Source organism: Loxodonta africana, chromosome 17, assembly GCF_030014295.1.
Source record: "Loxodonta africana isolate mLoxAfr1 chromosome 17, mLoxAfr1.hap2, whole genome shotgun sequence".
NCBI classification, from domain to species: domain Eukaryota; kingdom Metazoa; phylum Chordata; class Mammalia; order Proboscidea; family Elephantidae; genus Loxodonta; species Loxodonta africana.
In genome coordinates this window covers 59,385,001-59,411,679 of record NC_087358.1, presented here as the reverse complement: position 1 = coordinate 59,411,679, position 26,679 = coordinate 59,385,001, and the positions used below count along the sequence as shown (strand labels likewise).

Genomic DNA, 26,679 nt, shown 5'->3' with positions numbered 1-26,679 from the left:
TGTAGCTTTCTTTGTATAGGTCTTTTACATCTCTGGTTAGATTTATTCCTAAGTATTTTATCTTCTTGGGGGCTATTGTAAATGGTATTGATTTGGTGATTTCCTCTTCGAAATTCTCTTTGTTGGTGTAGAGGAATCCCACTGATTTTTATATGTTATCTTATATCCTGATATTCTGCTGCAATCTATTAGTTCCACTAGTTTTCTTGTGGATTCTTTGGGGTTTTCTGTGCATATGATCATATCATCTGCAAATAGAGACACTTTTACTTCTTCCTTACCAATTTGGATGCCCTGTGTTTCTTTATCTAGCCTAATTGCTCTGGCTAGCACTGCCAGCACAATGTTGAATAAGAGTGGTGATAAAGGGCATCCTTGTCTGGTTCCCATTCTCAAGGGGAATGCTTTCAGACTCTCTCCATTTAGGATGATATTGGCTGTTGGCCTTGTATAAATGCTTTTTATTATGCTGAGGAATTTTCCTTCTATTCCTATTTTGCTGAGAGTTTTTTTTTTTATCATGAATGGGTATGAGGCTTGGTCAAATGCCTTTTCTGCATCAATTGATAAGATCATATGGTTCTTGTCTTCTGTTTTACTTATGTGATGGATTATACTGGTTGTTTTTCTAATGTTGAACCATCTCTGCATACCTGGTATGAATCCCACTTGGCCATGGTGGATTATTTTTCTGATATGTTGTTGAATTCTATTGGCTAGAATTTTGTGGGGTATTTGTGTCGATGTTCATGAGGGACATTGGTCTGTAATTTTCTTTTTTGTGATGTCTTTACCTAGTTTTGGTATCAGAGTTATGCTGGCTTCACAGAATGAGTTTGGGAGTATTCCATCCTTTTCTATGCTCTGAAATACCTGTAGTAGTAGTGATGTTAACTCTTCTCTGAAAGTTTGACAGAATTCTCCAGTGAAGCCGTCAGGGCCAGGGCTTTTTTTGTTGTTGTTGAGAATAATTTTATTTTCAATCTCTTCTTTAGTTACAGGGTTATTTAGTTGTTCTACCTCTGTTTGTATTTGTTTAGGTAGGTAGTTTCTAGAAATTTGTCCATTTCCTCTAGGTTTTCAAATTAAAGTACAATTTTTCATAGTATTGTTGATTCTTTTAATTTCAGTTGGGTCTGTTGTGATATTGCCCATCTCATTTCTTATTTAGGTTATTTACTTTCATGTTTTTCTTTTGTCAGTTTGGCCAATGGTTTATCAATTTTGTTGATCTTTTCAAAGAACCAGCTTTTGGTCTTTATTGTTTTTCTTCATTTATTGAAGAGGTTCTTCTTCCCCCATTGAATGGACAAAAATCAGTTGACCATCAATGTGTGGGTTTATTTCTGGACTCTCAGTTTCATTCCATTGGTCTATGTGTGCATTATTATACCCATACCAGCCTTGTTTGATTACTTTAGCTGCATTGTTTTTTAAAATCAGGAAGTGAGTCCTTTTACTTTGTTTTCCTTGTTCACACTGCTTTTGCTATTCAGGGCCTCTTGCCATTCCACATAGTATTTTAACTATTGTAGTTTTTAATATTGAAAATAATACCCCCCCAGTTACAGGGTTATTTAGTTGTTCTACCTCTGTTTGTATTTGTTTAGGTAGGTAGTTTTTCCCCCAGCATTTATAAAAGCTGCATTAAAAAAGTACTCTTGGCTGTTTGGATTGTGCTTATTTGAATATGATGTCATCCAGAGAATGGACTTTGTGGATCCAGGAATCATACAGTTACTCCCATACACTCACAGTGTTAACATGTTTAGAAAAAAAAAATCGAAACCTATAGTGGTCATGGGTGAGGGTGAAAAATAATTGGAAATTTGATTTTTTAAAACTTATTTCCCTATTTTTATAATAAAAATGTCATTTTTATAATCTAACATTATATATATATACCACACATTTATACATGCACACATAAATAAGAGATATGTAATAAAAATAACAAATACTTTGGAAAAAAAATCCGGGTAAGTAAAAGCTGATATGTTGTTCTCTATTCTTTCAAAGCAAGTCTTATTTTTCAAAACTTAATTTATTAAAATTTTTGTGTCTGTTATCAACAGTCTTTTCTGAGTAATCCTTAAGACCAGATTCAATTTAAGGAGATTTATCTTGCAACCTGAGAACACTGTCTTATTTCATAAGTAAAAGGAAATAGTTTTCAAAATGTACTCTAAGAGAAACACTTTACAAAAAGCGTGGCTTTAAAAAATGCCTTCAATTGCTTATTTTGTAAGAGCAAAATGTAGGGAAAGTACAGCGGCATTCTATTTATAGTCTATTATTTTTTCCAATGAAGAAAACAGCCAAGCACCAAAATGCACTGCTTAGCTAGATGAATGGGATATCAAGAATTCTAATGTACTTGTCTATAACATTATACATTCATGAAATATCCAGGTAGGCTGAACAAATACAAAGATATATCTGCAAATGCCATCTCACCAATCCTAAGTTGACCCTGATCAGTATTAGAAGGAAAAAAAAAAAAAAACCGATATTTAATTTACTTTCATGAAGTTTTTAATAAGCTATCATTTTCTCACATGTACACTAGTAACCTTAAAAAGACAAATATTCACTACCAAAAGTTAAATACTGTACAGTTTATAAAAAATATAATTTTTAAGAATTTATAGAGTAATAAAGGGATGGTACTTACTTCAAATGGATTAAAGAAGAAAATTTCACTTGTTAAGAAATTTAACCAGAAAACAGGAAACTTCTAGTTTCCCTAAGTGAACACTTTTAAAAACTCTTAGTGAAGCTAGGGAGATACTATTTTAGTTCTATACTTTATCTACATAGCTTCAAAAAACCTTTAAAAAATATTTTCCAATACATACATATAAGGCTGCTAAACACAGTGCACAACTAGACTAAAAAAGGACTATACTAGAATGTCAAGTCCTGATGAATAGTGATATGTCTCATTTATCTTCTATCTCCTGTTTCTAGAATGATGCCTGGCTCAAAGTAAAAATGCTAAGCAAGAGCTGTTGCTTTCACCTGAACTGTGGCAAACATACATTTTTACCTTTGGTCAAGTGTCACTCCACAGTGAGCACTACTTTTTAAGTACCTGAGCTGCACTCCTGGTTCTTGGCCTTAGACCTTAAATTCAGTAAGGTACGCCAATATACAAGGAGCCCTGGTGGCATAATGGTTAAGTGCTAGGCTGCTAAATGAAAGGTCACTGGTTTGAAATCACCAGTGGCTCTGCAGGAGAAAAGACCAGGTGATCTGTTCCTGTAGATTACAACCTAGGAGACCCTATGGGGCAGTTCTACTCTGTCATGTGGAGTCACCACAGGTTGGAATCAACTCAACAGCACACAACAGCACGCTAATCTGCACCATTTTTTACATCAGTCTTCCCACAGGATCCTCAGAACCAAACTGTTACTGAGCTGTGAAGCTTCTCTTACGTGGTCTGATTCTTATTTCCTGGATAACAGTTATTATCAGTGTGCAAAAGTAATGCATTTCCAGTGCAGGATAAATATGTTCATATGCATAAGAATTAAATAAATTCCTTGCTTTTCCAAGTTTTAAATAACAGATACACAGCATCTTAAATTATGACATAATTAGCAATTTTTAGACAATGAATACACTATTACAATGTAACGTGGTAGGCTTCCATTTTAGGAAAATAACGTTTTACATGAAAAAAAGATTTATTATCATTCGCGTAAAATACAATTTAGAATAAATCTAAATGTTTAGCTTCAAAGCACTTAGAAACAAACATGGAGGTGCTTTAAGATGTACAGTCTTCATTTTGTCCAAAAAGCATATACAAAAAGCTCTCTTGCAATTTATTGATCATCACCTCGTTGCCTTAAATTTCTAGATTTTCCATTTTCAATTCTTCTCTTTTTGAACACTGGGGCCACTCCGTCTGCCACAACTCCAAGAGAAGTGACTGTTTTTTCTTTAAATACTACTTTGGATTCTCCACCACCATCAGCTACTGAAGTTGATATATACTCATCAGCATTTGGAAGTTCCAAATCTACTTCCTCACTGGAATAGCAAGTAAAAATAAAATCATTATTTGACAGAGTAAGACAGAAACTTTTTACATAACCCGTGTGCCACCAAAGCCCCCCAAACCACCTTTCTCATGACAGTAATAGTGAGAAGTTTGAAGCAACTCATTTTAGAGAAAGAAACTATTTTATAATAAAGGCTAATTTAACAAAATTATTTAAAGTCCTAAGCACTTATTTAGGTGGACTCATGTTAAAAAAAGTCCCATCTATTCTTTTATTCCTGTTGTACATTGGACATATTCTCTAAGCAAATGCTTGTGCTTATTTACATATCATTTACAGTTCAGGTGAAATAGATGGATAAGGGAGAGGTAGTTATGGAAACCGGTTTTGCCATGGACTGACCAGGACTCTGGGGCTCACAGAACCCAACATGAAAACCATGGAACCCCAATTTTCTAATGTAGCAGACCTATGTGGCTGTTTGCCTAGCACTTTTTTTTTTTTTCTAGGAACTAGCCCTTCAACTATTCACAAGGTTAGTGTGATGGTTAATTTTTTATGTGTCAACTTGGCTAAGCTATGATTCTCAGTGGTTTGGCCAAATACTAACTAGATGCTCTTCCATAATGTAATATGATGTAATCATCTTCTATGACATGATACAATCAATCCATCAGTTGAAAGAGGTGTTCCTTAGGGTGTGGTCTTCCTTCAGACTATAAAAAGATATTCTAGCACAATTCTCTCCCGATTTTGTACTCTTTACTCTTTCTACTGCCTGACCTGTGGATCTTGGGGCACAAGCCTGCAGAAGTCTCCAGCCTGTTGCCTGACCTACAAATTTTAGACTTTCAGTCCCCACAACTGCATATACATATATACATGTATACAGATATGTCCCACTGGTTCTGTTTCTCTAGAGAACCCTGACCAAGACAGTATAAATAATCACCTGACTAGCTGAGGATTAGGTCCTGACTAGTATCATAGTAGCCTACCCCCTGAAAACTGGTTGAAGAAAGAGCAAGTAACTCATGCCATGCCCATCAGTCCCATCCATGAGGTTTCTGAACATGAACCAGAATGATCACTACGTTTAACTCTGTCTGCTTACTGAGAGCATAAAATGTGTCAGGAACCACATTTCTCCCTATGTGGAGAAAGCTGTTCTGCAGATACAGGGTACAAAGCTTGCATGCAGAGCAATGCAGACAGGAGGTGGAGAATCCTGTCAATGTTTTGGCCTGGTTCCAGTAATTTCTGAGGGCCCTATTCCTCCCCCCTTCCTCAACTTGGTAAGTAGAATCTTCCTTGGAATATCTGAATAGTCTTTTTTTATTTAAGCTACCTCAGGTTTCCATCACTTGAAACCAAAAGATCACTTCGTCAGCATGAAGGGAAAACTGATAAAAGGAGAGAAAGAGAATTAAAAAAAAAAAAAAAAGGAATGGGTTAAATGTTAAAAGTCCCAGATACCAAGAATTGAGACATGTCATCTAGGAAAAGTGAGGGTGAATATAGATCTACATTCCTCAGTCTCAGAAGAACTCAGGTAACGTCCTCACTCAGCTTGATTCTGGGGAATAAGAGAGAAAAGGCTTATTTCTTAGAAGCCAGGAAAAGTCAGAAAGCTACATTAGATCTAGAGTAGTAATTCTAACAGTAGCTATACGGAATGCCTACTATGTGCCAAACATTGCACTAGGCACTTGAAGTACAAATTTTTATTTTGGCCTGTCCAACATCTCATTTTCCATCTTCCAGCACTAGAACCGTCCCCTGACCCCTTTTGGAAACCTCCTCTTCTCCCTTCCCAGTCTATGAGTTTTGAGTTCAGTTCATGTCAAATCAAAAATCACAGTGGTTTGTTCAGGAATGGGAATTGGGTATGTGATACAAGCCAAGCAGGACCGTTTGGGAATTGCTGCTGAAGAAGCACCTTTTTTTTTTTTTTCTGGAATCCATGCTAGTATAAGCCTAAAGCCTTACCATTAGGTAGAGAGAACCTAAGAAGGCGTCAACCCAGAATAATAAAGAACTGAAAGAGTGAGAGTCAGAGACAGTGTCCTGATTCCTAGATCCAGCCATGCCTGAAGCCACCACACCCCTACACATACCAGAGTATCTGTCATTTGTAAACTAAAAGAGTACTGTACTGGAGTGTGTTATATATACTTTTCACAACAAAACCAGCAATGCAGGAATAGTGATCTCCCATCAACCACAGTTCTTGATAAAAAACAAGAAAAAAAATTTTTTTTTTTTTAATTCTTGATAACTGCAGTTTAAAGACAATGTGATTTTTATGTGTTTGCTAAGACTTAAAAAATTCATTTAAATATGCTATTCAGTTTAACAGAAACCCTGGTGGTGCAGCGGTTAAGAGCTTGGCTGCTAACAAAAAGGTCAGCAATTCGAATCCACCAGCTGCTCCTTGGAAACCCTATGGCGCAGTTCTACTTGGCCCTATAGGGTCTCTGTGACTTGGAATCCATTTGATGGCAAGGGGTTTGGTTTTCCGGATTTTATTAAGTTTAATTATTTTAAACAAAAGTACAAGTTAAGACGGTAACAAATCAAGAGCTTTTTTTCTTGCCTTTAGCAATACCCTACCAAGCACACACTGAATACGCCGATATTTGTTTGTAACAGAATGAGTATGCACACCTGGTGTGAATGGCTGTATGAATGTGTGATCAATAGAAATGTCATGTTTTGGTAGCAATTAAAAGATCCATTAGCTTACCTTTTAAAGTAATCATTGGCTTATTTTTTAAAATATTAAATTAGAACACAAATACCCAATGATAAAGAAATGAACTACATTTTTAATGAGCACAGACAGTACCCACGAAGTTAATTACTGTAATTTATAGAAGTAGTGGGACATAAGATACTTGTAAAAACAGTGGGATAAATTAAGTTTTAGGTACTTACGGTGACTCAACCTCTTGTTTAATTTCTTGCCATTCTCCATATGGGTTTGATTTTTTAACAGCTTTGGATTTTTCTTCCTTTGGACATGATGAATCCTTTTCTCGTAGGCTTTTTTCTTTCTGTGATTCTGGTTTAGTTCCTTCATTACTTTTATTTTTTTCCTGAAATGTAAAAGTCAAGAAATAACACACTTCAAGCAAAACTATCAGGACAACAAAATATCTTTAACGTAGAGCTTTTAAGTGTTGTTACAAATTTACGAGTAGTAAAAAAAACCAAAGTAACATTTTAAATTTGTACATAACATAATAAATGTACATAAAAGAACTTTAATGCTTCATTAGGTTTTTCATTATGTCTAAAATGCTAAGACACCATGGCCAAGACTTTTTTTAATCAGATTTTTAAAATTATTTAAATCTTTTTAAAAGATAATTGAACACTTATTTTTTATTGTGCTTTAGGTGAAAGTTTACAGCTCAAGTTAATTTCTCATACAAAAATTCATACAGGTATTGTTTTGTGACATTAGCTGCAATCCCCACAATGTGACAGCACACTCCCCCTGTCACACTCCAGGTTCCATGTCCATTTGATCAGTTCCTGTCCCTTCCTACCTTCTCATCCTGCCTCTGGACAGGGGCCACCCATCTAGTCTCACATATCTGATTGAACTAAGGGGCACACTCTTCACTATTTTTGTTTTAGAGTCCTGTCCAATCTTTGTCTGAAGAGTGGACTTCGGGAATGTTTTCAATTATGGGTCAACAGAGCATCCGGGGGCCACACTTTCAGGGGTTCCTCCAGTCTCAGTCAGACCATTAAGTCTGGTCTTTTTTGTGCCAAGGCTGCTTTTTAAAATAAAACAGGATCCTATTAGTGTCATGAGATGTACAATTAAGGATTTTTCCCTCTTTTTCGCTTTCTCTCCTTGCTTACATATCCAATAGTGACTTTACATGGTGCCCCTAGTGATTTTGATGCCATGCCATTAGTCTCTTCCATACCCATTAAAAGCAGTGCCTATTTAAAGCACTTCTTCAACCTATTCATTTTAACTGAAGTCTGTCTTTACGTCAAGGACACTGCCAGAGCCTCACTAGCTTATACAACCAATAACTTTGTGTGAATTTGAACAAGACACCACCCTGGGGTAGCAACAGCGCCATGGTAGTCCCTGGCGAGGGCTGTTGTTTCTCTGGTACCCCTTTATCTGGCCCCATGACTCTGCCTAGCAAGTGGACTACACGCTGGATTTCAGCCTCTTTGCAAACTGTATAATCACGGGTAGCAGCCCTGGGAGTTTCCTTTACAATACTTTGAATGGATATTAACTCATCCTCTCATGCTGTTTGTATCCCAGGCCTAGGAGGCACCAACTACTTTCTCTTAGCCATCTTGACGGCTTCTGGACCATGACTCTCTATACAGGTATAACTGGTCATGATACTTTATATCTTTGAGACTCATGCAATAAAGGCCTCCTCTCCTAAGGCTCAGATCACTTTCTATACCGTTCTCTTCCCTTCCTCCTAACATGATCTAATGACCTCTGGTGGCTACTCCATATTCACTGATGACTCTGGCAAGTCTGGCACCATTTTCTCTCCATTCACATTCCTGCTGTCATCCTGGGGAGCTTAAAAGTCCCCTGGCCTCAGTTTTATGAGCCTTGACACTAACGACTTGGGCCTTTAATGTGTTTTAATCACCTACATAGTACATATTTCTTCATACACAGCACCTAATGCATAGGTAGTAGTCAATTATTAAATCCTTACACCTGCCCCTCTCTTAATTTGAACTCTGTCATCACTCAGAAATGCCCCACCTCTGAAATCTTAAACTCAAAAAGCCTACTGTCTCACCACAGTTGTTCTAACCCTTCAGTTTTCTGGCTCCCTTACTTCTACTATCCCTCCTCTCCAACCTCATCAGCATCTCTAACACCTTAACTTCTTACATTTTAGTTTGTTGCTAGACTTTGCATTCTTAATAGAGGCTCAAACCCACTGGGAATAATTTTAATATTCTTTTGCTAGCACCATAAATATCTCTTTCCCTCTTGTCTTTCTATTGCACAGGACCTAATAGCCCAACATAGATCTAATTATTTGTCTTCTTGCTCTTAAATTTGTCTGTGAAGTGCTATAATAGGGGAAAAACCTACACAACCATACTAACTGATGAGACTTCAAAATTTATAATATCCAATTTCGGCAGAGACTTTAACACTCAGTAATGTGTCTCCAGTTAGTTCTACTCCCTTAGTGGTTATTTAAGACAAATACGAGGCCATGTAGGGCTGATTAAGTAATGGGATATTCCCATGTGGAATACTATCCAGCCATTATTGTGGCAGATGAAGATTTATTGATGTGCAAAAACGACTGTGGTAAAGTTGCAGAACAGTAGTAAAACCCTATTATAGAACGACTTCACATTCTGCTTAAATCATGTATACATGTGTCAGAATAAAAAAATTAGGGACCAATAAATATGATTTTTCTGGGGGGTGGCAGGATTACAGGTAGTTTGTCCTTGTTTATATTTTGCAATATGTTGTGTTTTATACAATGGACACATTAATTTTGATATAAGCAAATAAATAATTTGTCCCAGGTATATGCTGGGTTACCCAAGTTTGACTGTAAACACTGTGAGGTGGCCACCACCAGGGCTCTGCTGTTGCTCCTCTACAAACTCGATATATCCCTGACCGTAAGTTCCACCGAGGTGGGTAGGTAAATTCCAGGCAATGACAAGATCCTAGGTGTGGCCTGGGAGTACTCTCTCCAGCATCCTTGATTTTCCTTTACGTCTGTCAGGCCAGCAATCTCAACTACGGATCACTACTATACTCTGTCTTTTCTGCTTTAGCGCCTGGGTACTCCTCAGTGTTCCCAGAAATCACAAATGCATAAGGACTAGTAATACTGTAAAAAAGTCTGTCTGCCTGCCACGGCTGGGCATTCAGCATCACCTGCCAATTCTGCTGCCTGGTTCATCCCCTCTCTCGCCCCAGCTTAATGACTATTTCAAACGGTTAACGTTGTCAAGTCCCCAAAGAGCCTCACTCTTAGCAGACAATATTGCTTCCTATGAATGAGAAAACTGAGGCTAAAAGGCACAATGATCTCAAATTCCTTTCAGATACCTACTCATCTAGTCACACTTATCTTTATATTCTTATAAAAAATGAGTTTATTCCTTATCCTAGGCTAACCCATTCATCTGCCCTTGTTGGTATGCCCTTTCTACCTCCTCTGGTATCTGACTTTATCGGTCATATCCTCATTTCCCTATTACCAGCTTCATCTCTATTACTTCCTATCCTTTAATCTATATAGGCATTCTCAATGAAAATACCACCACCCCCAAGCTCTGATGATTAAGAATCAATATTTAGCCATGATTTTATCATCTAATTGCCAGTATTCATTTCCTATCCAAACCACGTTTCAACTCCCTGTAATCTCAGTTCTGCCAATCAAAATTCCGGTGAAATTGTTAGGAGGGCATCAGGGACTTCACAGCTGCCAAATTCAACGGACATTTTTCTTTGTTTTTCCCTAGACCTCTAAACCAAAAAAACCAAATTCATTGCCATCGAGTTGATTCTGACTCATAACAACCCTATAGGATAGAGTGTAACTGCCCTACAGGGTTTCCAAGGAGTGGCTGGTGAATTTGAACTGCCGGCCTTTTTAGGTTAGCAGCCGATCTCTTAACCATTGCACCACCAGGGCTCCCCAAGACCTCTCTCTGTAATCAATCCTTCACGGTCTCTATTGCCTTGGCTTCTGGGGTAGTAAATTCTGGTTCTCATACATACCTTTCTAAACACTCTTCCTCTTTCTACCTTGTGAGTCCTCTTTCTCGGCCTGCCACTTAATGTTTAATGTTCCTCGATTATCTCACCCATTCTATGATTTAAATTACTGACAATGTGCTGATGACAGTATTTCTAGCCTAAAACATTCAGACTTTCCTGTTCAAATAATGCTTTGAATGTTACACAGGCATCTCAAACTCAGGGGATTTAAAAATCAACTTACTATCTTGCTCCCAAATAGATATCAGTAAATGGTATAACCAAAATATATACCTTGGCTTTATTTTTGTCACCTACCAGAAGACTAAAGAAAGTTTATAGAGCTTTTTTATAAACTGATACAACTTTTATGAGGAATAAAATTACGAACCTACCTTAAACTTTATTGTCAGCTTTTGTGTTTTTGTGGCGGGATCTCCTTCTACTTTCTGCTCTTCATCAGAATCGTTATGGGAATCTGATGATTTGGACTCTTCTAGGCTGCCAGCTGCCTTCTCACTGATCTTACCAGAAAGCTGACTGCCAGGGTGTGGAATAAAATCTTCAGGTTTTTCCCATTTGGATTCTGTTCAACACATTTTAAGTCATGTTATTTAGTTACCAACTTTATTCAGAAGTAATTCCCAATATAACACATCCTATTATTAAATGATGATACTGCTTCTGTTTCACGTTACCACTTTATCAAGATGGTAAGAAGTAAGAATCTCCAAAGTTCTTCCTCTTGTATCATTTAGAGATGGATTTCAAACAAGCTGGATTTACCAGATGTGTCAACTACAGACCAATGGAAAGAGTCTAAGAACTGGGTGATAGTTTCTAAGGACTCTCACAATTTAACACCAATTTCAGGACACATATTTGATAATCAGCACACTTTAGATATCCTGGGAGTTATTATGATGCAGTGAAATCATATTGTAACGACCTGATTATAATCTGTCATTTTTATAGTGGGGAAAAAAAAATCTCAATGACCTGAATTCTACTGCCATCCAGTGGTTTACTGAACTATGAGTAAAATGACAGCATTCCTAATTGTCTTACAGTTTAATAAAAGGGAGAGGGACTATAGAATTTGTTGTCTGACTGGGATACTTTTAAAAGTGAAAGGGGCTGCTATTAATAATTACACTAGCCATCGGCATAAACTCCAACTGTTCTGGACATATCAATATATTTCACGCAAGTACCCAATGAATTTTCAGGAAATAATTTGTTCAGCACCTACTATGTGCCAGGCACTGTTTGGGGCACAATCCCACAAAATACACATAATTTTCTCTACGTTACCTAGGAACAACTATAGGCTCAGTTACTTGTCAACAACTCAAAGGGGAGTTGAGCTCAACTGTCTAACTATAAAACAATATATTACTGTATTGTTTTACCTCTATAAAAATTCAGAACCTCAATTTTAGTGGGATACAAACATTTCTATCATTGGGCAGGCTAGGTATCTACTTGGGAGTTGAAAGGGCCTTCTGCTCCTAAAAGATTTAATGCTAGGTACAGGTCTGCATGATGAAGTAAAAGTGGTAAACAGAACATTTCAAAAGGAGGCTCGAGATGACAAAGTATTATAATGAAACGTGCAAAGACCTGAAGTTAGAAAATCAAAAGGTAAGAACACGCTCACCATTTCTCAAGCTGAAAGAACTGAAGGAAAAATTCAAGCCTTGATTTGCAATAATAAGGATTCCATGGATAAATTACTGAACGATGCAGGAAGCATAAATAGAAGATAGAATACACAGAGTGACCGTACCAAAAAGAACCGGTCAACATTCAGTTTCAAGAGGTAGCATATGATCAACAACCAATGGTACTGAAGGAAGAAGTCCAAGCTGAACTAAACGCACTGGCGAAAAACGAGGCACCAGGAATTGATGGAATACCAATTGACATGCTTCAATAAACAGAAGCAGTGCTGGAAGTGCTCACTCATCTATGCCAAGAAATTTGGAAGACAGCTACCTGGCTCACCAACTGGAAGAGATCCATATTTGTACCTATTCCAAAGAAAGATGATCAAACAGAATATGGAAATTATTGATCATTAATATAACATGCAAGTAAAACTTCACTGAAAATCATTCAAAAGCGTTTGTAGCAGTACATCGACAGGGAACAGCTAGAAATTAAAGCAGAATTCAGAAGAGGATCTAGAATGAGGGATATCATTGCTGATGTCAGACAGATCTTGGCTGAAAACAGAGAATACTAGAAAGATACTTACCTGTGTTATACTGACTATGCGAAGGCATTCAACTGTGCGGCTCATAATTATGGATAACACTGTGAAGAATGGAAGTTCTAGAACACTTAATTGTGCTCATGTGGAACCCATACACAGACCAAGAGGCAGTTGTCTGAACAGAAAGGAACATGGGGATGCTTCGTGGTTTAAGATCAGGAAAGGTATGCATCAGGGTTGTATACTTTCACCATACTTATTCAATCTGTATGCTGAACAATAATCTGAGAATCTGGACTATATGAAGAAGAATGTGGCATCAAGGTTGGAGACTCACTGACAATCTACAATACGCAGATGACACAACCTGCTTGCTGAAAGTGAAGGGGACTTGAAGCACTTACTGTTGAAGATCAAAGACCACAGCCTTCAGTGTGGATTACACTTTAACATAAAGAAGACAAAAATTTTCACAACTGGACCAATAAGCAACATCATGATAAACACTGAAAAGACTGAAGCTGTCAAAGATTTCATTTTACCTGGATCTACAATCAACACCCACAGAAGCAGGAGTCAAAAAATCAAATGACATATTGCATTGGGCAAATCTGCTGCAAAAGACCTCTTGAAACTATTCAAAACTAAAGATGGCACCTTGAGGACTAAAGTTCACTGTACCCATGCCATGGTATTTTCAATCATTCCATATCCATGCAAAAGCTGGACAATGAATAAGGAAGACCGAAGAAGAACTGACATCTTTGAATCATGGCGTTGGCAAAGAATATTGAACACACCATGGACTTCCAGAAGAATGAACAAATCTGTCTTGGAAGAAGTATAGTCAGAATGCTTCTTAGAAGCAAGGACGGCGAGGCTTTGTCTCACATACTTTGGACATTGTATCACGAGGGACCAGTCCTTGGAGAAGGTCATCATGCTTGGTAAGGTAGAGGGTCAACAGAGAGGAAGACCCTCAACGAAATGGCTGCAACAATGGGCTCAAACAGCAATGACAAGTGAGGATGGTGCAGGACTGGGCTGTGTTTTGTTCTGTTGTACAATGAACTGGAATCGACTCAGCAGCACTAACAAAAACAACAGGGCTGCAGATAGCAGGAACTAAGAAACAGAGCCTCCCCCAACGTTATACCAAAACTACACCTATTTTGGTACATTTAACCGCCGTAGCATGAGCAAGCCAGACAAGGTTGCCAATACCATAAAACTGACATCCAGAGGTAGAGAGATGATAAAGAGATGTAAGGTAGACAAAACCTAAGAACTTCCAACACAAGGTGAATTTTAAATGAGACAAGGTGTATGTACCCTCTTCCTGGTTCCCTTCTGAGAGGACCTGTGCAATTTAACCTATAGTTTCCTCATTGTTCTTTCGGGCCAGCTCCATTTATTTCCCGGTGTTATTTAGGGGTTCTCTTCTGATGCCCTTATGTTTTCCCCATTGCAGATACTTAGCATTCTATAATCACTGTTTCCTGCAAATTGTGATTTCCGTTTACTCCCAAAAGCCAATTAAATTTAAAATGAAGAATTAAAAAAACTATAGTAGAAACCAAATATAATTACTTGAAGACCATTTTATGAAATTAGATAAAATCTTAAATTTGAAAATTTTAATACATAGTATTACGCATGTTCTGTAAGTATTTACATAACTGAAACATTATTAAATTAGAAAAAATGAAAATTTGGCAATTTCAGCCATTGCAAAAAGTTTTTCTTTTTTTTTTTTTTAAAGAAAGGAAAGGCAAGTTGAACTAGGTAATCTGTAAATAACTTCTACAGTAATGACTGATTTCTAAAACAACCATAAGGAGATTTAGTAATGGCAGAGGTTAAAATGATTTTTTTTTTTTAAACCTATGAATGCAGTTTCAACTGAGAACAATACCCCTGTGCATGCACAGTATATCATAAACGGAAATCTCTTCTTTTCCATTGTAGCTTTAAAAAATTTTTTATTGTGGCAAAATACATGTAACAAAAGATATATAAATAACCAAGAAATCATCATCTTAACCATTTTTTAAAAAATAATTTACTGTTGTTCTTGAGAATATACACAGCTGTATGCCAACGCAACAATTTCTACATGAATAGTTGACACTGATTACATTCTTTGACTTGTGCAACCATTTTTACCCTCGTTTTCTGAGTTGTTTCCTCCTAAACTTAAACTCACTGTCCCCTAAACTTCCTATCTAATCTTTCAAGTTGCTATTGCCTATTTGATCCCATACAGATAGATCTTAAAAGAGCACAATGCTCAAGGCAGACATTCATTCTTTCCTAGTTAAGCTAAACTACTGTTTAGTTTAAGAAAGGCTACAGGGAATATTTTTGGTTTAAGGCATCTCAACCATTTTTTAATGTAAAATTCAATGACATTAATTACATTAACCATGTTGTGCATCTATTAATGTCTTTAATTTGCAAAAATAATATACACTTGCTATAGAAATGGGTTAATCCCTATGATAAAATTACCAAGTTCAGATGCTTCTTAAATAAATACATTAAAACAACTGATTTATCAGCAGGCTAATAAGCAGTTCCACGTACAATTTTAGATAGTTAATATAATCAAAGAGGAGCCCTGGTGATGCAATGGTTAGGTGCTTGGCTGCTAACCGAAAGGTTGGCGGTTTGAACCTACCACCAGCTCTGCTGGAGAAAGATGCAGCAATCTACTTCTGAAAAGATCTACAGCCTTGGAAACCCTATGAGGCAGTTCTACCCTGTCCAATACGGTCGCTATGAGTTGGAATCAACTCAGTGGCAACAGGTTTAGTTTTGGTTTTTTAAGTAATCAAAGATAATACTTACCTCCTGTTTCTGTATTATAATAATATGTATAACCATCTTCACTTACACCTTCTACCCAAACAGGCTTCACTGTCTAAAAGGAGGAATAAAAACAGTATAAACTGAAGATAAAGATGGTACAGTAGTCCCCCCTTACCTGTGGAGGATATGTTCCAAGACCACCCCCGTGGATGCCTGAAACCACAGACGATACCAAGTGCTATATATAGTATGCTTTGTCCTATACATGCATATCTATGATAAAGTTTATAAATTAGACACAGTAAGAGATTAAAAATAACTAAAAATAGAACAATTGTAACAATTTAGTATAATAAAATAACAGTCATGTGAATGTGGTTCCGCCTGGGATGGTGTGAGATTTCATAACTTAGTTAGCATTTCTGGAGTGAGGCTGATTGTGGATAACTGAAGCCGGGGAAAGAGAAACCGCAGATAAAGGGGTACTACTGTTATTTATATATTGAATAACTTAGGCAGAGTCAGCCACCTTTTCCCTTTCTCTTGATATCTGGGGATTATGGGTGGTAGTGCTGATCATGTGTTAATAAGGAGCCAACTTCCAGGGAGAAAATGTACCACCCCTGAAATCATGAACAATTCTTTGTAGATGGACAAGGATATACAGATGGCAATGACTGGCAAGCCAACCAGTAATATTTGTCCCGCATGGAGTTTCTGGGTAAATATCACTGTTTTACCTCTACTCAGGCTTCTAACAAAAGTATTACAGAAAGAAAGGAACAAAATGGGGGGGCGGGGTGGGAGAATTCCCTTATTTAGAAGTAAATCTACTTAACTGAACTCTACAAACTCCCAATCATTTTAAAGAACAAAGCATAGACACCATTCATATACTTCAGTTACCTTTTTTAAGTTTCCTTGAAATCCTTCAGGTTTCTCCCACTGAGATGCTTAAAGTAAAATATATTGCATTTATAAAATCTTTTTGCTTAAAATCTAAAACCACTTTCCAAAAAATTAAATTTGACAAAAATTTACAAGATATTCAATGTTTATAAAGCACTGAGTATAGAGTTTAAAACATAATTGAAAAATAAAAAGAAACAATATACATTCAGTAATATTGTGCAAAAAATATATGTGAGTGCTACATAATCAAGAAGAACGGAGAGAATGGAAGATTAGAGCATTACAAGTTATCGCAACTTCCACAGGAATTATCAGAGCCAGGTAGGGCTTCTCTTAAAAGACTTCATAGAATTCAAGACTGATGAACTTTGAAGGAAGGGGATGGTATTTTAACATTCTAGAGCAGGGGAGAGAGAGAGATGGAATGAATGATGACTCAAAAGAGAAACAGGATAAAGCATACAGGAATTAAACAATTATCACTGAGAGTAATAGTATATAAAATTAAGATGGTGAACAAAGGAAGCAAGAAGTAGGCCCTAAAGGCAGAAAATAAATCATTAATAGTCTCTAAGTAAATTTTAAAAAGATTTCTAATCTCTGATATACAATCGTTTGTGATTTTCATTGCTAAACTATAACAAGCACTTTAAGGGTCAGTGTAAGCAAATTCTGGGAGGTTATTACTGTTTCTATTTAGGTTAAAAATGACTGTGATTCCAAATATCATAATAATTACAATAATATTCATAGCCCAAGGTTTTTTTCATGATTAACTTTGATATCATTTTCTACCTTTCTGACCATTCTAATCTTTTTTGCTGGTTTTTCTTTTATCCATCCCTTTCTTCTATATATTATCTCCCCTCTTTACTTCTTGGAGCCCTAGTAGTGCAGTGGTTAAGAGCTATGGCTGCTAACCAAAAGGTTGGCAGTTTGAATGCATCAGCCGCTCCTTGGAAACTCTATGAGCAGTTCTACTCTGTCCTATAGGGTCGCTGTGAGTCAGAATCGACTCGATGGCGATGGATTTGGTTTTATTTACTTCTTGCTCTTTTCTCCTCCTGTAATCTCATCTACTCCTAAAGGTTAACATGTCATTTTTTGCTTATCTACATCCCTGACTCAATTTATCTTACTCGAGGCTCTAATCATTTAGGTATTGAAAACTGACACGCCAGTGTTCTACAGGTACTTCAAACTCAACATATCAAAAATTAAATTATTGTCCCCCTTAAACGTGTTCCTTGTTCCTGTATTTTATCTCAGTAAACAGCATGCTTATCCTCCCTAGCCCTCCATGACATGGCCCCAATCTATCTTGCCAGCCTTTCTTCTGCCATGACATCTTCTAAGAGCCTTATGCTTCACCTCTACCAGATGACTCTCTACTTCTCAAACATGAACTTTTAAACCTTTTTTTTGGTTCATATTGTTCCTACTGCCTAGAATGTTGTACCCTATTAAGGTACCGAAATCGCAATCGAAATACTTAGGGAGCATTAGCATTGTGCCAGGTGCTGTGTTAGACACCAGGAACACAAACAATGAGTAAAATGACATGACTCTTGATGTCTCAATTTATATATCAGGTAGTTTCTGTGATGATTTCTGTGATAAACTCTCAGATTTATCGAATTACAATTCCTCATTCTTTTAAGCTTCCATATGATCTTAATTATACAAAAAAATACATATATATATTTCTATTATGGTACTTTAAAATTTCTTTTGGTTATCAGGTTTAGTTGTTTTTGCCTGTCACGAAATTTGTTTCTGGAGAACAAGATGCTACATAAATGTAGAATAAAAGCATTTATTTATCTCAGAATTCCTATGGAGTAAAAACCCCAAATTCATTTAGTTTTGAAGGAAAACAAAAGGATGTTTTTGACATTCTTACTGAAAAATACCAGTGTGTCTTTTATTAGAATTGAAATCCCAAACATCAGTGGGAGAGTAGTATTCTACTAGGAAGACAGCTACACAAAAAAAAGAAATCAGTGTCTGGCTCCCAAAAGCCTTCTGGATAGCAAGTCTCTTCCAAAGAATATTTTATTTCAAGAACTCTAAAATGTGTAAAGGTGGATCTGAAATGCTTTATTTCCATGTAAACCTGTAGTTTATACTTGTAGAATGTTTTATGGAGAAAACAAAAAGCTACAGTTCACTTGGAAGGAACTCATTATTAGGGCTTTGAACAAGTATGAAACTGAGTCACCATGAGAAGGGCACCTTTTAAAAACTCTTTTTAAAGAGCACATAATTCTCACCTTTGATGTGAAAATGTAGTTAGTCTTTAACTGTTTAAAATGTTCAAATATTAAATAAAAACCCTAGCACAAAATAAGCTGTCAGTTATTTTTCTCCATTAGTTCTATGCCCAAATGACTTACCTCCTGTGATAAGATCATAATAGTAATGATAACCCTCAGAGGTTATGCCTTCTACCCATCTGCCCTTTGAAGGATCTTTTTTCTTTTTCTTTTTTTCTTTCTGCTGAGTTGATGCAGAGGTGGGTGGGGTGGTACTGGCTACTGGCGATACACTTGGTTCTGAAATGTCTAGTGGAAAGATGAAGGAAGGATACTGAAGTAGCCATAGTAAATTTTTTCCCCCTGGCATAAAGCATTAATAATGGTATTCCAATCAAAGGCCTGATGAAATTCTTGTGGGAACTTAACACAAGTAATACAGGATTCATTTGAAAAAATAAACATGCAAGGACATCCACAAAAATTATAAAAAATAAAGTGACAAGGGGAAACCTAGCCCTCTCAGGTATTAAAACTCATTCTAAAGCTGTGATACATAAAACAGTGTGGAACTGCTGTAGGAATAGACAAACATATCATTGGAACAGAGTATTAGTTCAAAAAGAGACCTGACAGCAGATTCCTGCTGTTTCTTATTGGTGGTAACAAGACAGATCATTTAGTAAGTGGTACTGGAATATGTGCTTAATTATTTAGAAAAAAGAAAAACCATTCCCCTACCTCCCTGCCTTTCCTGCTTTTTTTACATCAATATAAATACCAGGTCACAGATATTTACAAAAAGAACACAAAGTAATGTTAAATTTGACTACCAAACAAAATAAAACAAAACACTGCCATAAGCAGACTGCTGTATCTTTCTCCCACAGCAGCTGTGGGTTCGAACCACTGACCTTTTGGTTAGCAGCCGACCACTTTAAACAAAATCTATATACACAAGAAAAATGATTTACTGGGAAAAAAATATTTACAACAAATATGACAGAGGCTTAATGTTCCTAACAAAGAACGCCTAACATTCTAACAGAAAAATGGGCAAAAAGTAGTTCAGAGAACTGATGGTTACTTTCACTGATAATCAAAGAAATACAAATGTGCGTGTGTATGTGTGTGTGTATGCGCGCGCACACCCACGTGTATGTATTTGCATCAGATCGGCAAGTGCTGAAAAGAATGACCAAATCCAGTGTCCGCTGTTAGTTGTCAGTCTGATCCATTAGGTATTTATCGGGGCGTGAAAAAATGGGTAGTTTTTATGGCCTTACTTTTTTCCAAATGAGTGGCCAGTTATTCCCAACACCATTTGATAAATTTATTTTGTATCTAGTAAAAGTGTAAATCAGCACATTTCTGGAGACAGCTTGGTATTAGGTATCAATATATATAGTGTTTACACTGATTCTACAATCCCACTTCCAGAAATTGAACCTACAAAGATAAACAAACGTGAAAAGAAGCATGCGTCTGGATGCCCACTGCAGCATTTTTGTTAATGGTGAAAAACTCTAAGCAAGCTAATATTAATCAGTAAGAGATCAATTAAACAAATTTCGGTACATAGATACAATAATGATGGCTATCCTTTATTAAACTTTTATTATGGATAGTCACTGTAAGTATTTTACACCATTATCTAGCTTAATTTGAACAAAGATGCAAGGTTACAAAGCTAGCAAGAGGCAATTCTGTTGACTTCAAAACCTATGTCTTAATCACTTCATAGCCACTGAAAGTGATGTACATCCTTAATTAATTTTTTAAAAAGATATATTTGATGTGTCATTGAAGGGGAAAAGGACCTCGAAAAGATCACAGCATATTTGTACAATTTCATTAAAAAATTCTAGAGATGTCTCAAAAAAATCTTAACAGCTGTGAGTTTTTTAAAACATTTTCCTTTGTGTTGCACTGCTGTACTTATAAAGGAATGTACACCCTATTACTGAAACCAAGCTTACGAGGTTTATTTGTTCAAAGGACAGCATAATAGTCTTCCTATCCACCTAGTGGATAAAAGATGGATTTTTAATTTTACTTCTCTAGAATTCTCCTGAATGCCTATATCCATTTTCCCCTGATAATGGGCATATGGATTTAGTCTCACAGAACCAATCAATCCCCGCCCCCTTTTTAAGTTAACAATGTCCAGAATAATATTTTTAAAATCTAGAAACTACTGTTCTTATTTGAAGAATGCCAATTAACTTATATGGCATTCTGCCTAAAAGCTGGATTGAAAGCTGTTTTTATCAGCAAGTAAAGATATCATTCCATGTTGATTACCCAAACCATTATGCAAGATTAATAACTGAGATCTGCTATATGGGTGGCTAACGACAGTGGATTCGTCATGGAAAAAATACGCGTAGATGCTTTCCAACTCAAAGCCTAACTAAATGCAATGACAAGACAAACACATTCTAGCTAAATAATGCCTCTTATCTGGACCTGACTTATCCCTGAATCCTCAAATTATCTATCTTCTAGTAGTTAAGTCAGTTAATTTGTCCATAAAAGGCTAATTCATTATAATTTAACCATATTCATAAACATGATTCATAACTTTCACCATATAGCTAAATTGAACTATAACTATAATGCAAAGCCTATTTTTTTAATGAATAGCTTCTTTTAACTGAATAATTAGAATACCTAAAAAACAACTCAGTGTCTCTGAAATAAATCACTGACTTAGGAGAGAGCTAGGATTAGGTAACCACAAGGTAGTATGTTTGCTGTGAATGGAGGAGTTAAAGGATGAAATGTTAAAAGTGCATGAGCAAAGTCCCAAAGTCTAAATCGGGCTATGATGCATAGCAAAAGCACTGATAGTAGACCCTGAGTGTGTAACCTCTTCATGGAAACAATAAAAGCTTGCTTAACATGACCTCTGATGTTACTTTTAAAACACGTTGGCTGCTTTTTTACCTGACTCTAAGCCAAGTCTTTTCAAATCCTCTTGGTATGCTTTCAGGGCAGCTGCCTCCATTGCAGCAAACTCCTTTGATGCCTTTTCTTCTTCCTTTGCCTTATCCAGGCTTTTCTGTTTAATCTTGGTAAGAAACATATAAAAGTGAAGGTGAGATAAAAGACTGATACCTACATAGAAAAACTGGCAAAGAATTAATCTAAATTACCTCACTGATTCTTTTTGCCACATTTTCTATATGAGTCTTTCCTCTTTCATGAAATTCAACACTCTTGAAAAAAAGAAAATACAAAGAAAAATGACGTAAACATAATGTTCACAGTAAAGTAACAGACTATACATGGGAATTAAAACCAAAACATTGGCAGAAAACACAAAAACAGGTTAATTTTACTGCAAATTGGCCTTTTTTATCAAATGATGCTAGGGAACTGAACCACATTATTTATTATTACAGTCTCTGACTAAGGTTTCCTTTGGTTTTAATGGAAAAAAATACAAAGTACTCTTGATGACTAACCTAGTGAATATGATTGTAATGAGGACTCAAAAAAGGCATGAAGCCAAAAGAGGAGTGGAAAAAAAATCTTAAGTTCAAGAAATATCTCTCAACATCCAATGTCAAAAGCATTGAGAATTTTATTGCTTTCCTTGTCTTTTAGGTAAGACACATACAGAACTATAATACTTAGAGCTTTATTCCTCAAAATTAAGAAAAACCACAAGCATTTAAAAATTACCTCTGAACTGCAAATAAACACTTTCATTGTGGTAACAGTGCAAAATAATACAACTCCTGTGGAGGACAATTTGGCTCTATTAAAATTACAAGTGCATTTTCTCTTTGACTTGGCAATTCCATTTCTAGGAATTTATCGATTTACCTACATGTATACAAAACAATGTTTTGTATAAGTTTATTCACTGAAGCCTTGTGTGTAACAGCAAAAACTGAAAACGATCCAATTGTCCATTCATAGGGTTCTGGTTTAATGAAATATGGTACATTCCCACAGGCTGCTATGTTGTTAGGCACTGTGGAGTCAGTTCTGACTCACAGTGATGCCACGTACAATAGAACAAAACAGTGCCCAGTCCTGCACCATCCTCCAACTAAGGGGCTCATCTTCCGGCACTGTATCAGACAATATCCTGCTGCTATTTGTTAAGGTTTTCACTGGTCAGTTTTTTCAGTAGACCACCAGGTCCTTCTTCCTAGTCTGTCTTAGTCTGGAAGCTCTGCCGACACCTGTCCACCATGTGTGACCCTGCTGGTATTTGAAATACTGGTGGCATAGCTTCCAGCATCACCGCAATATGCAAGCAACCATAATACAAACAACTGGACAGAGGAGTGGTGGACAAGCTGCTATAACAGAGAACAAAGAAGCTCCCTACGCATTATGTGGAGAGCTCCAGGATACATTCAATTAAAAAAATAATGGCGCAGAACAGCGTATAGTATGTATGCTCGAATAAGAATCTATATTTATATGCATATAAAAACAATGGAAGGATAGACAAGAAAATGAAAAAGTGATAATCTACGGAGTTATGGTAACTGGATGATGGGGAGAGGGCTGGTGTAACTGAATGTTACCTGTTTAAAACAACCAGAAATGGTCCCTAAGTTACAAGTGTCTGGTTGTATGCAATAAGAAATTCCTGGTAAACTCTGCAAAGTAAGTTCTGTCAATCAAATTGTTATGTGATACATTAGCTGGGCTATTCTACAGTGCTACCGTGAACGCTTTCAAAGAAAAGTGTCACTGCGTAAAGCCACTTTACTGGAACTCATTATACCATATGGATAATACAATATTAAATGACCACTCAAAAATAATTTTGTTTTTAATTAAAGGTTAAATAAATGTACATTAGCAACCCCAAAGAGATGAGGAAAGACTACCCAAGGAGATTATTTACTCTAGACAACTCATGAAGTTCACTGAACTACCTGGTCCTTCCAAGGAAGAGAGGCATTCAGTGATTTGTGTGGGCTTTAAAGTCTGTGGCGTTTATTTGTAAGGATGGGCTAAATGAAACAAGATAGTCAAGAACTTTAGCAACCATTCAAAAAAGCCAAACAAACAAAAATAATAAACCCCATTACCTTGTAGACAATAGTAGATAAATATTTGCCAAAGAAATAAGGTATTATAAAAAATTGGGCTACTATTGTCTTGTGCATCCAACTTCTCCAAGTAAAAAAATATATATATATTTCAGATACCCTAGAGTTTATGAACTAAGTACATAGTACTATGTACTATGACATGGCGGAGGGAAGCAATGGTGCTGCTTTTTGATTTATATCTTAAAAGCTAAATCTAGACTAAGAAATACAGTAACAATGTGCTTAACAGAACTCTATCATTATATTCCACAACAGAAGTTAATAATAATGTTCTTTTGAATTTATGCATCTATAGATGTAAAAGCAGGCCTGGTGACACAGTGGATAAAGTGCTCAGCTGTTAGCCAGAAGGTCAGCAGTTCAAACTCACCAACTACTCTGTAGGAGGAAGATGCAGCAGTTTGCTTTCATAAAAATTTACAGCTTTGGAAACCCTATGTTGTTGGGTGCCATCGAGTGGGTTCCGACTCATAGCGACCCTAATTAGGACAGAACAGAACAGAACAGAACTGCCCTATAGGGTTTCCAAGGAGCAGCTGGTGGAGTGGAACTGCTGACTTTTTTTTTAGCTGAATGCTTAACTATTATGCCACCAGTTCTACTCTGTGCTACAGGGTCACTATGAGTTGGAATTGATTTGACAGTGTGTGTTGTAGATGTAAAGCTCTGAATCAAATATGTAGAGCAGAAAACATACAAAAAAAAACCTATAATAATAGTATTTTTCCTTATATTTTAAGAGTTTTCCACTTTATTTTCCTTTGTACACAGCAGCATTACAATTATAATGTAGATGCTTCATAAACACAGATGACATTATCTACTCAATGCCCACTTCCTGAATGTGACTGCTGAGCCACAGAGAAATAACTTGGTTTAATATATAATCAAATTTAGGCTGATGGAAAGAAAGGTCATAGCTTGCATACAGCGAATAAGACAGCAGAAATCTTTGATGTTTTGAAAAATTAAGAACAATGTATATGAAAATGCTTTGTAAACTCCTAGTTTAGATCAAAAAGGAACACTTCACATGAATGTATCCGAATCTCCAGTAGTGGAATTATCATACAGGTCTATTGTCCGCTATCCAGCACTTGCAGTAATCACAGAATTTCTTTGGTTGTGACTTCCAATAGTCTGCCCTGAAAAAAGGGAAAAACAAGTCTAAGCTTATTTACAATTAAAAAAGGTTAAGTTTTGCAAAATTTATATCCGTTTAGGGTTTGAAAATTAAATCTTTGCTAGTGAATCTTGACTTATATGTAGCATCCTGTTTTGTTATTTATCTGACGGAAGCAGTCAACTGAAATTCTGTGGCTAATACAGTAAAAAAAAAAAAAAAAAGCACCGCTTTTATTAGAAAACTCCCCCAAATAAAATAGAATTAAAAAAAATTCTCATGTTATTGCCATCAATGCGAAGAAATAAGAGACATCTTAACCAAACCAAACCCACTGCCGTCGAGTCGATTCCGACTCACAAGGACATCTTAGGGGCGGATATTTATCCTCTCTGTTCCTTTCTGGCTTTTAGAGAGGTTGCTGTAATGAAGTCTGAAGAAACAAAGTTTGCCTTAAATCAAGTTATTTCCACCAAAAGAGCAAAGCACAAAATTACCCTGACGGGAGACACTGATCCCTCCCAGACTATCAGTTAACACAATTTGTTCTGGAGGCGCAATGGAAGAGAGACTTGGAAAAGCTAAGGGACCGCCCCCCCCCGCCCCCGCCCCGAGCCGGCTAGTCAAGAAAAAAGTCGAAACTACAAGGGCAGGCCGCTTCTCGTGGGCGGGGGAGGGCGACAGCTGTGGCGACAGCCCAAGTCTAAAGTTTCACAATACTCCAGGGTTCGAGCCTTCCGAACCTGAAAAGAGCGCCTGCCACCGTGACTGCAGAGAAGGAGGGAAGCGCTCGACCGCACCGCACGGTGCCATCCAAACCGCCACCTTAAGTGGCTGCCAGGCTCCCACCCAAGAGCCCGAGCTCCATGCCCTCGGGGCGCTCCGTGAGGCAGCATTTTTACCCCGCCCAAAGAACCGGCCCTGCAGGTCTGCTGCTGGCCCCGAGCGAGTTAAGACAACGTGTCACGCCCTCGGCCGAAAAGCGGGGTGAGACTCGGCGGAGAAAGGGCCGCCTTGAGAAACAACACCTCGGTTGTTCAGAGCCTGAAACTCAACTCACATGACTCCACCAGCCGCTCCGCACGTCGCCCCGGGGTTCGGCTCCGACTCGCGCCGTCCAGGCGGGGCCGGAGGGGGGCCAGACGGCCGCGAGGCCTACCCGAGCCTCTGATCCTGGACACCTCTCTCCTTCTCGGAGAGGAGCGTTCCACGGTTCCCAGCTACGGGTGCCCAGAGGACTCAATCGGCGTTTGAAATCTCCTCCTCTTCCCCTCCCCCTACAGGGGCGGTACTCCGGGATGCAGAGAGGTGGGGTCGGTATAAAGGGGTTGAGGTCATTGGGAAGGGGCTAAAGAGCGACGGGACCTGAGCTGAAGGGCAGGACCTGAGCGTCTACCTCCCGCGCCTCCCCAGCTTCTCTTCTGGTATTAGGATCCTCCACCCTCCTTCTAGGCTCGCTGGCTTGTGGCCAAGGAGCTCGCGCGCCGCCTCCGCCCCGAACGCGAACAG

At 37.4% G+C, this 26,679-nt stretch overlaps 1 protein-coding gene across 2 annotated transcripts; it reads right to left on the bottom strand.

The window, feature by feature from the left end:
• Positions 1–1,900: 1,900 nt before the first annotated feature.
• Positions 1,901–26,357, bottom strand: WBP4 (WW domain binding protein 4). 2 transcript variants are annotated; one of them, XM_010592575.3, is made up of 10 exons: positions 26,231–26,323; positions 25,120–25,192; positions 22,119–22,181; positions 21,910–22,033; positions 19,102–19,269; positions 16,700–16,746; positions 15,833–15,905; positions 11,160–11,350; positions 6,951–7,111; positions 1,901–4,041 (listed from the first exon to the last, which is right to left on the bottom strand). In XM_010592575.3, coding segments are annotated over exons 1-10 (1,110 nt in total). In that variant the 5' UTR covers positions 26,233–26,323; the 3' UTR covers positions 1,901–3,833. The 2 variants fall into 2 exon arrangements, with proteins under 2 accessions (XP_010590877.1, XP_064126134.1); XM_064270064.1 differs by lacking the exon at positions 1,901–4,041 and adding an exon at positions 4,488–5,589 and having other exon boundaries at positions 26,231–26,357.
• Positions 26,358–26,679: the final 322 nt, after the last annotated feature.

Bases quoted from the DNA above. Each gene is read 5' to 3' on its own strand.
- WBP4 (XM_010592575.3), bottom strand. The intron at 22,182-25,119 runs GTATGATAATTC...CTTTTTTTCAAG, and splicing joins GGATAGCGGACAATAGACCT to AGTGTTGAATTTCATGAAAG. The intron at 22,034-22,118 runs GTAATTTAGATT...TTTCTTACCAAG, and splicing joins TGGCAAAAAGAATCAGTGAG to ATTAAACAGAAAAGCCTGGA.